Below are 12,068 nucleotides of genomic sequence, written 5' to 3' on the forward strand. Positions count from 1 at the left end.
AACTGCAGGGTATTATTCTGCCACAATACCCTGGCAACCAGCTCATATTCAGTTACACTATCACAGCACCCAAAAAAAAAAAAAAAAAAAGAACTAATTGTATGATCATGTGGATATTGTAGAAGCCCTTTAGTTCAATTCTAGATGGGCCTCAAGAGGATAATGCTTATTCTGTTGAACTCACTGCCAAATCACAATATGAAAGAGCCAGTATCTAAACAAGACCCAATTATACAAAGAGTGCATTTCATCAATGTCGGGTTTATAAGAAATAGGTATGTGGCCCAGTACTTGTAGAAAATTGTTCAAAAATATTTACACAGATGGAGCTTTAAAGGAAATTATCGAACACTTGCTAGCCATAATGATATTCAATGAGCATCTATTCACATAGTATCAGGACAGCATCAGTCACAAAATACTTAGAGCAACAGAGTCTAATTTCATAATTCTCTAGTATTTAAAAGAGACTGCCAAACTGTTGGGAAATTTTGGGATGGGGAGAAGCAGTATATTAATGTATTATTTCTAAGATTATGATATTCTTTTAAAAGAATAAAAAAAAAAAATCTTAGTTCCCAGTGATACTCATGGCTGAGTAGATCTATACCAAGTTCTAGCTGCCATTTGCTCAAACACTAAAACAAAACAAAATAGAAACCATCTGTAAATACTTTCTCAAACTTATTCATGAATGTTAAGCACAGACACCTATAAATTGGTTTAGTCCACCACACTTTAAACGGGTCCAGAATAAGTAAATGGTAGCCTCAGCAACCACCTCCTCCTTCGCCCAATAGTTAACCTGTTCTTTTACTGTGATTTTTCAAAATACAAACCTATGATAATAGATCTGTAAAAAGAGAAGGGAAAAAAACACTTCAATGACAATAGAAACATAATTGTAGCTTTTCAGTTACTTCAATAAGATATTTCATAACAGCAAATGTTAATCCCATATAAACTAAATATTCAAATGGTTTATATTCATGTCAAGTTTCTATGACTCCAAAACTATTTTTATTTTATTTTCCCTTTATCTTTAGAGTGTGCTCAGTTAAAAGGATCTACACAAAAAGTTTATAGGGTGACATTATTGGAACCAACATTTGCCAAATGTCACAGAAAACGTTTAAAATCAAAAAAGATAGGTCCTCTGTCCAGTATTATGCAAACCAGCATTCTTTCTGTAAGTACAGGAAATAGATCTGATTTGATATGAACAGAATTGGAATAGTTATGTGGGTTTTATTTAAAATGGTTTGGGAAACTTACTGACTCATTTTATATGGCACAATCACATAGTTTCATGTTATATGTAGCTTCGCAACCAAATAATAGCTTTGATTTTAAAAGGTACAAAATACAGGTCTGGGTTCCACCACAACTAGTGACATGATGAAGTTACGGGTTTTTTCTAAGCTTCAGTTTCCCTCCGCCTATGTTAATTTCAACAGCACAAATGGAAGAGGACATTCTCTGAGTCCTCCCAGTGATGACCTAGGAGATCCATTCTCACCTTCTTCCTTCCTTAGAAAATCCCAATTTCACTGGAGGGACATTTTACTTCATCTCCTATATAAAATACTATAAACAGTAAAACTGACATGATGCCATCTGAATGTGGCAGCAATGAATTTGCTTGTAAATTCATGTCAGTAATGTATTTGCTTGTAAATTCTGCAGCAAAAGGTGTTGTTCTCTAGATATATCATTTTATATCTCTACCTCATTCAATTTTAATGTTCAAATATATAATTTTTTCTGGAATTAATTAGGCCATTAAATTCTACTCATAAAAACTTTTTCTCCAATTTGCCACATTCATATTCTTATGTTAACCTCCCTTAAAAAAGACAGAAAACAAAGAAATTGTATTATGGGGCAAAGAAATCTTTACACCACTTTAATGTAAAAGAACCTCTTCTGAGTCTTTAAGTTTTCTATGAAAGAACAAGATTTTGAAATACGACGTACATAAAGGGAGTGGGTATCAAATAAGCTATCCTTAAAATTACTAGCCTAAATACTTTTGTATCAGTCACAATATATTCATCACTAAAATTACTTACATATAAAGGGGGGGAAAACTGTAATACACCAAATAATGGTTTCTCTAACTTCAGGTTTATTTTCAATCCTACTTGTTCCAGTGCTGACTTTAATCCCTCATTAGTGGGGGTTTTACTCAGGTTTACTTTATACAAGTAGAGGACTTCGTATCAATGGAAAAATATTGGACTGTAATGCCTTTACTTACCAAAATATAAATTCCCCCCTAAAAACCAACTGATTAAACTTTTCCCTGAAGCAACAATCTTTAAATTATAATTTTTTACCAACTGTTTAATTTTCATATCATTAGAACATAAGCTCTTTACATGCTATTTCACCACAATCTCAGTATAAATGTCTCATTTTTCATAGAAAAAGCTAATTACACGGTTCAGTAAGTTGCCTGTGGTAACACATCGATTTTATTTACATTCCACAGTTAGACTTTAGCTTGTTCTCTCAATTGCAAGCACGTCTAGCTTAATAATTCTATTTAATCCATTAGATCTTTTTCTGTTCTTCATATGAAAGAATTCTGAATCGTACCATAACTTTACAATATAAATGTGTTGCTTACAAAAGTATTAATAAGTATTCCATTTTTTCTTTTAAGGATATAACTTGCAATTTTCTATTAAATCTGTTATTTCAGTTAGTTATGCACGGGAATCACTTGGATAATCAATGAAATGAAAATAGAACACAGTGTAACTATTTTGAAAGTCAGAAATTTTGTATCAAGACTTGAATAATTTAGGTCCAGTGAAAACTAGAAATACTGAGTTCATAAACTATTTAGAACTAGCTACCATTTTCCACTAAGTACACGTTTTCTCTAAAAGTGCTTGTTCTTATAAAATACAAATGTATTCTTCTATTACTGTACACATAATAACAACAAATACGAAAGTTAAAGTACAATTTACTTTTCAGCAATGCAGTGTTAATCTCAAGAATTAATGCCATGTAATAAAATCTCCATATAAATGTTAACAGGTAAAATACTACAAATCTAGAATGCTGCAGAAAAATTCACCTGATTTTAAAATCACCAGAATCTTATACTCGAAAAATAAACCCAAACAATAAATCCAAAAAAATTATTTTCCAATTTAATCAGAGATTAATTTCAATGAATCCTAAACTGACCACCAACAATGGAAAAAAAAAAAATATATATATATATATACACATACATACACACACACACACACACACCAGGTGAAAAAAGGGATCAGATGATCTCTTTGGAAGAAATTTTGAAACTGAATGACATTTTACCTAGAGATAAGTTCATTCCTGTCAATTTTATATGTAAAAGAATCACTACTTTCACAAGAAGCAATTTTTTTTCATTTCAATTGAGAATAAAGCCATTCACAACGTTGACTGAAATTATTTCATTTTGTCAAAGATAACCATAAATCAAAATTCAACTGAAAATTCACAGACTGTAAGATACAGTAGCATATTCCTATATACTTAATTATGGTTTTAGAAAATTCAATGTCAACACTTTTCAGTGTGCTCAGCAATAAGGCTATTAATTTTCAGAGTTTGACTTTACCATCATAATTTGCCTTGGTTAGACATCCCATGCTTTTCTTCCTTCTCCTCTCCTCTGTTCCCCTACCTTTCCTGTTACTCGAGAATGTCGTCTTCGTTTGATCTCTGTTATCTTTAAATAGCTCAAAGTTAGGTTTTTCCTTAAGCCAGAGTGAAAAATGGGCTAGGGAAAAGAATATTCACCATCTCAAAGTCTTGCCCCAAATTTACCTAATAATTACAAAAAGAAAAGGGTATCTTTATACAGGAAAAATCTGGTGGACACTACCTGAACCAAGTAATCAAACTTCATAAGATCAATATTGGGACAAATTGACATGATGTGCCTCTGATGGGATGCCACAGAAGTACTCATCACCTACAATATTCTTGCCAAAAATGTTTAACCTGAATCTAATCATGAGGAAACAAATTCAGAATATGAAAAATTTGACAAGACAACAAATTACATCAGTATCAGTGAAAATGTCCTACATTCTCATAGAGTTACATGATGAAGTATTTAGGGGTAAAGGTTCATGAAGTCTAGAAATTACCTTCAAATAGTTTAGCCAGAAAAAGTTATATGTGTGTATACCTGTAAATATTTTTCAAAAGAAAAAGCTGAGGAGGGATTAGGTTCTGTCTTGGAGATAGCTAAATAAAGGTTATATCAATCCCATCATTTCAGATTCTACATTATAATCTATATATACAGATTATAGTACTAGCAAGCTGGCTCTGCATTTTCTTCTCTCAACCTTCCTCCATCCTTACAAAATACCCACTTCTCTTTCCAGAGGCTTGTAATCAGTTTGGTGGTATATGCGACAGTATTAGAGTATCTTAAATTATCTTACGATGGTCAGTATTAGAACACAAGGTCCCTTTTTCCTAGCTCTCTAATGTCCAATGCTATTTTTGCAACTGCCCATACCTCCTGCCATAGGTGGCAGCACTCTGAAAAATAAAAAAGCAATCCTTATGACTATAAATACAACAACAAAGAGTACTAACTGCCAATCAGCCTCTACACTGACAGTAAAGCCAATTCCTAAGGCTTCCAATATGATATTGGGGCAATCATTTTTTACAGGTAGATGTATCCCTATTATAATTTACATTTGTCTATTTGTAATAATAAAAAGGGAAAGGGACAGCACAAATTTTTAAAATTATAGACACTGCATATTTACAGCTAGGTTTCTTTATAGAACATAAGCAAAATAAAATGGATATTTAATGCCTTATTTTTAACTAGGTTTCAATCTCCTCACAATATCAAATTATTTAAAGTTTTAAGTGTATTTATTATAAGTTAACCTCCTGAGAATATAATACTATACTATGTTAGAACTATGTAAGGTGGGCCTCATTCATTCACTCATTCAACAAGCATTACTAAGCACATATTAGGCCATACATAATACCCATCCTTCTGGACCAGGGATTCTTAATGCTTTAGGTCAAACCATCTTTAGTTCCTAGAAGCCTGTATTTGACCATTGTGCCATTTTGGGGTTTCACGATAGCATGTCTTTCCCATCACTGACTAATAAGCAATGAAATGGCCAGAAGATTGTGTTTACAAAATAATTTTGTTTGGTAGATTAGAAAAGTCAGTTTGGCATATGATATTAATCTCTAAAATTCACAATGGAAATGTGCAAAAGAATTTAGTCCAGCAAAAAGAGCAAAGGTATAATAAAATTGGCAAAGACTATTAATAAAAAGTTCAGTATGTAATCACTGCTGTTTTTTACTTACATCTGCACCTTAAACTAAATAGAGTGTTTAAGTTCACAGCTCAATTTAGAATGAAATAATTTATTACAATATTATTGCCTTGCTGCTCATATACATCTTGTATATTATATTCCTAATCATGTCAGAACCTTTCCGATCAGAAACCTGTAAAAATTCCTCAAAATCTAACAAATTCGGTACAAATTCCTCATCCTTACTTTGTGCACTCATTATGGCCCATTTTCCCAGTCTTCCAGTCTCTCCTGACTTTTTCACTAGTAGCTCCGGACAAACCTGCTCTTCACACTGTTTACTCACTGCCAGGAGGCCCTTTGTACAGGTTACTTCCTCTAACAAGGACAAGTTCCATCCCAACCTAGGTAGCTCCTACTTATCCAATAAGATGCACCTCAAGCCTCTGGGCTTCCCATCATCTCCCTATCCTATGTTTCCCAAGACTGAATCCGATGCTTCTGCAAGATCCCATAACTTAATCATTTACAGCTTACTTCGTCATTCCATAATTATGGCTTCATTTAGCTAACTCCCCAATAAGACCATGAGCTCTTTAAGCATAAGGACTCATTTTACATATCCAGAACTAATCACAGCTCTTGCCTCACGCTAGAAGTTGAACAAACAGACCAGAAACCAAGAAGGTTATCGACCCTTGGCACTAGGGCTCACAGTGTTCCTACTGTAAGTTTACGAAACACTTTGTGCGCTGGTCCTAAAACTGAATGTCTGCCGATTGGGAAAGCAGTCAATCTAGTACATTTCTCTTACACAGGCTTTCAGTGTTTCTCTGCACTGAACATATTTGTGTGCTTGTCTTATACCCTTTATAGACTCCAAATGTTTCAAGGGTAGAGATTCCATCAAAACACTGTAACTGGACCCACAGATACAGGTGCTCATGGATGGACACAAGGAAAGACATACACATATTTGTGTTCAGCCAGTCCCCTGCTTCAACACCATTATGTGGAGAAGTCAGTAAAGTTACAAACCTACCTTACAGAGATCCAACAGAGTTACATTTTAAAGTTCTGACCTCTTCATAATGCTATATAAGGTTTATTATGAAATTATGTATAGCAGAAGTCTAGACAATTTTCATATGTACAGGGAGGGGTATCTTTGCTGCTCTGACATTTTATTATTCTCTTACTCTACCCAAATTTTAAAACTCAAACTCAAAAATCTGATCACTCCAACCCAAAAGTATACTTTAAAAGTTAATATTTTTTTTAAGATTTTTATTTATTTGACAGAGAGCGAGAGAGAGCAAGCATAAGCAGGGGGAGCAGCAGAGGGAGAAGAAGAAGCAGCAGACTCCCCACCAAGCAGGGAGCCCGATGCCAGGCTCAATCCCAGGACCCTGGGATCATGACCTGAGCCAAAGGCAGACACTTAACCAACTAAGCTACCCAGGTGCCCCTAAAAGTTAGTATTTGTGGAACATTAGCAAGCACTGACTGTTCTACAGAACAATCATTTAAAAACCGTCAAGATGTTTTAATTTTGATGAATGAGTTGTCAGTGTAGTAGCAACAGCAAGAATTACAATTAGCTGAACTGTTCTCTGTGCTGTTCTAAGAGCTTTAATTTTTGTTATCCTTATTATCCAATTTACAGTGAGGAAAGTGAGGCCAGGATAAGTTACTTGATCAACGATACACAGCCAGCAAGCAACTGAGCAGGGATTCAAACCCATCCCATGCTCTGAACTACTATGCCAGGCAAGATAAATAGCAATTCTCCAGATACAGGCCCAAAAGTGTTTATCTAAGTCTCAGGGACAGGCTATAAATGTATTTTAGTGTTTCCCTCCAACTATTTCATAGATACTTCAAGCATTTAAACAAACAAAAAAAAATCTAGTATTTTAAAACTAAACTGTGTGTCTATCCTGGAGTATTATTCTCTTTCTATAAGGATACTTTACACATTAAATCAAAGATGTTTGCTTTGGTGTTGTATCGCACAGTGAGGTTTCTCAGTAGTATCCTATTTGGAGTACATTGTAAAGACAAAGGGAACTACCAAATAACATATTCAAAAAGCATTTTAGGAAAAAAATGTCCCTACAAAAAGAAAATGTTACAAGTAATGGTACCATCATGCATGCATAATGTTTACAGGGTTCTGTTAAAATTTATTTTACCTAAAATGAAATGACTCTTACATATATTAAAGATCAAAAGAGATTCCAAAATATCCTCATTTTGTATGACCACCAATTAAAATATTTCCTTTGTATCTTTTTCTCATGATCACTCTACTTGTCATATTCTCCCTCACTTGAAACAAAGTTGTCCTTATGCCACTCATTTTTTGAATGAAGTTCAAATACTTTCTAATACTAGGTTGAACCATATAAAATTAATCTTTTCAATCACATTTACCTATGGGATGGACACTTCACAAGTTTTAATCCAGTAACTTTCCCCAATTCCACATATCAAAAAGAATAGACATACTTAACAAAGTTATGACTGTTCCATCACTGGATTACTTTCCTGGTAGCACACAAGAGAATAAACATCTTACACTGTTTTCAGACTCAATAGGAAAGAAAATAAAAATAAAAATAAAAAATAATCATTCTCATGAGAAAACATTCACAATATATTTTAGGTGAAAAAAACTGAGTTACGAAACAGTATGATATCAATTTCATTTACACATAAAAATACCAAATATTAAAACTCTGTTTTAGATTTCAGGATTTTTGTTCTATTCATTTGACAACTCCGTTTTCCTAATTTTCTAATTAAAATGTAGTATTTCTGTTATTTGCAAAAAACAGTTCAAAGAAAGTCAATCTTTCCTTATTCTTTACCAAAAAGATACTTCATACATCAATGAAATATATGTTCAATCTAAAGCAACTATAAAAATTTTACATCTTTTTGTTAGTAACAAAGTCCGTGAGAAATAGCACAGTAACTTAATTCTAAGAACACTAATTATGTGCTTTGTTGGTATGGACAAATAACTTTATACGTCAGATAAATAAGCCTAATTATCAGCTGCATTTGGTTTCATCATTATTATAAACTGATAATTTGTGCTGCTAACAAATAAAGACCAGACCAAAAAGTTAAGACACAAGGTATCAATATGGAGTAGAGAAATGGAAGGAGATTAAGAATCAGAGATAATCATGAGGAATAATAGGTGAACAAACAAAAATGCTATATTCCTCTACTACATGTGTCAAAAATTTTAGAACAAAAATATATGTTTTGATACTTAAATGGACAAACATAAATGTTATAATTATCTTCTAGGTGTACCTTATTTTAAAAATCCTGATAAATGGAATCCAGATGTGGTTAAACTTATTTTACCTGAGTTGCCTGCTAACTACATGAAATAAGCTTTGATATGTATATAAGTTCTGAGATTCTGCTGATTAACCAGCTAAGTAAGCAATCTTACCCAGACAAGTTCTTATATTTATAAACCAAATACTCTACAAACTAGGGGAAGAAAGGTTTGTGTTGAATAGACAAATGGTAAACAGCTCAATTAGTCCACTGCGGTTTACTGCCCTCTGGCTGTTGTGGCAAGGGATATCACAGATTTTAAAAAAAAAAAAAAAAAAAAAAAAAGGCTGCAAAGAAAAGCTAGGGAGGTATCAAGCAAAAGTTGGCAGGAAATCCTTTGGGCAAATTCAGACACCTTAGAATAGGCCCTCAAATATAAAGTTAGTTTTACTCCTTCCTTTAAAAAAAAATACTAAATATATCAACTAACATATCAAATGATATCTGAATTTTTTCAACCATGAACTAACAAAATATAGAGTAGTTTGGACATAATAAAAGTTGGCTCTAGGAGACTTAGGTCAAAAAGAGTTAACACACTACCCTAAGTAAGGACGGTAATTAATCTTGATTTAGAAAAATTCTTTAACATACTAGATGGAAACATTTAGGTAAAGAAGTAAAAAATTTTGAGCAGACATTCAAAGAATATTAATAAAATTTCCTCTGGTTATGAATCTGTGGTAAATACAAAAAGTAACTTAGAATAATGAAACTCTTTAATTCAAAGTTTCCAGATATGAGATATAATATGAAGTTAAAAATTAGGCAACACTGGACCAAGTATTTCCTGGAATCACCTTATTATATAAAAAGCAGGAACAAAACAAAGGAAAACTTGCATATCAAAATGAGACCAGATTCTTTAATCTTTCTTCAAAATACTGTCCAATGTCCTCTCATAATTTTGTCCAGTAAGGCTTGTACTAACTTTCTATCATCACTTTATAATTTTCCACGAGAGTTCAGCTGGTAATGAACCACAATAGCCACAATCCAAGAAAACACAATTCTGTTCATTTCACTGACTTGCTAATTAGTCAATTCACTATTGTTTTAAAACAGTGCATCTTGTTTCATTTCTACCCCCAAAACACCTAGGAGACACAATATACCCTTTAGTAACAGTAGTTCACAGGTGCTGTTTCCTAGCATGACTGGGAAAGAACAAGAGATTTTGGAGGAAAAAAAAAAAAGGGAGTGGAAAGAAGAGGGGTAAAAGTGGAGATGTTCCTTTTGAGAGACACACCCATTAAACACTTGGATTTTTCTCAGCAAGTCTTAATAAATTGTTTTTGAAATGTACTGCTATTAAAAATATATATATATACGATGATAATAGTTTTTAAGAAAAAACAAAAAGCTTACCCTGCAGTTCATGATGTATTACACCCACTAGGTTGGGTTCATCTCCCCACCAGAATATCCATAACTCTTTGCAATCTGGTTTGACATCACGACGCCATACACACAGCAAGTTGGCTTGCAGACAACGGATAAAACTTAACAGGATTGGATCATCTTGGGCTGGGGCTGAAATTATGGGTCCACAGTCCCCATGCCCTCCAAAATTGTACCTACGCCATTTGATTCCCGTGAGTTCAGCCTGGAAAAAAACAAAAAAATTACAATGATTTTGATATTTCTTACAGAACTTTAAACAAGCTTCCATACGGACAAGTAAATTTGCTAAAATAACTATTTACATTATTTCACCTAAGATTTCTCTCACTGAATAATGTTTGTCAATCCTCCTTGATTTTTAAAGGGAGAAAAAAATTCATTTCTTCCTAGCAAGATTTCTACATACCAAATTACAACAGATGACAATTATTTCCAGTTGAACAATTTTTACCAAAAACTTACTATAAAGTCCTTACATATAAAACTATTTTGTTATTCCATATTTGAGTCATAAACTATATTTTGAAATCAGCTAAGAGTTTAAAAAATAAGTCTGTAAATGTGAAATAATTTCTTTCAAAGGATTTCCTCAATTTCTTCCCATGCAGAAGCTACAGTATGAATACTCTTTAACCAGGAAAGCAGTGAGCCCACAACACCACAGTGCTTCATTACTAACACCAAAGCAAGCTACTAATGAAACTGACGCGCAAAATTATCAGCAACTTATGCATGTTCTTTAGCATGTAACACAAAAAGAAGCTTTGCTTCTAGAACAATTCCCTAATCTGCTTTTGTCTTTTGTTTTCTGAACACATTTTAAAACACCGACACTAAATCAACTGACAGCAGAACCTGGATCTTTATTACCTATATTTGTATTTTAAAATTTCATAAATCTTGGAGGTCTAAAGAACTAAAATTCAAAGATGTTTCAACACAAACAAAAGTTGAATTCCTTATTTAAGTAGCTATAAACTATAACTATGTATTCAAAACTGACAATAAAATGGATTCATAACATAATTCTGTACAAAAACAGTCCATGTGTCCCTTACATTGGATCCTTACTCGTGTTCCCCGGCCCAACCCCACCAAGTCAATTTCTGTCAATAGTTGTTTTTCAAAAAACAAGTACCACAGGGTAGAAAAATAACCATATCTTCTGCTAACATAACTGAAACAAATGTAAAGTGCTGAAACAATCACTATAATGAACACATTCAAGAAAAAAAAATATCAATTTTCTTCAATCCTAAACAAATGCTTCCACTTCAAAAAAACATGGTTCCAAAAATAATAATATCCAAACTAAAACTGTCTGGCATTTAGTAATTTATCCCTTCAGATTATGAGATATGCAAATCTAATCTCTAACGAATATTCTTAGAAAAGCTAGTGTTGGTATCATTTATGCTTTCCCCTTTATGCCACTTTGTTTTCTCTGAGTATTAAAGTACTACGTAGAAAATGAGGTAAGCTCAAAATTAAATAATATAAATTAAAAGTAATCACACCAGGAATATTTTCCAAAATCACATCAAAAGTAATTATTAGTGTCTTAATGTATGTTCTTCCGATTTTTCTGTACATATACAGTCTTTAACTTGGAACCGTATTACATGGTCTTATATCCCGTTTTTTGATTTATTATAAATATTTCTGTATATTAATTATCCTTCAAAAACAGTTTTTAATGTTTATTTAAATGTTTAATTATTTAATTATTAAATGTTAATATTTATTAACATTTATTGGAGAAAACATAATTTATCCCACAACAACTAGACAATCTTCCACTTTTTTCACTGTTAACAATAATACCTGGTAAACACCCTTGAAAATTGTTACTTTCCTGATTATTTTCTTAGGAGATGTTGCTTGATGCACAATTACCAAAGAATATGAATATGAAGACTCATGGATGAGTGCCACCATACAGCTTTTCAATTAACAGTCCCACCAATATGAATAACCTCCTCC

General features: G+C 32.8%; 1 protein-coding gene across 1 annotated transcript in view; it reads right to left on the minus strand.

Moving 5' to 3' along the window:
- The window catches only part of MED13L (mediator complex subunit 13L), a 288,476-nt gene that overhangs the window by 243,744 nt on the left and 32,664 nt on the right, over window positions 1-12,068 (minus strand). The window contains 1 exon segment of the mRNA XM_034638836.1: window positions 10,050-10,287. Coding sequence (XP_034494727.1) covers window positions 10,050-10,287 — 238 coding nt within the window.

This window comes from Ailuropoda melanoleuca, chromosome 12 (assembly GCF_002007445.2).
Source record: "Ailuropoda melanoleuca isolate Jingjing chromosome 12, ASM200744v2, whole genome shotgun sequence".
In the NCBI taxonomy this organism is placed as follows: Eukaryota; Metazoa; Chordata; class Mammalia; order Carnivora; family Ursidae; genus Ailuropoda; species Ailuropoda melanoleuca.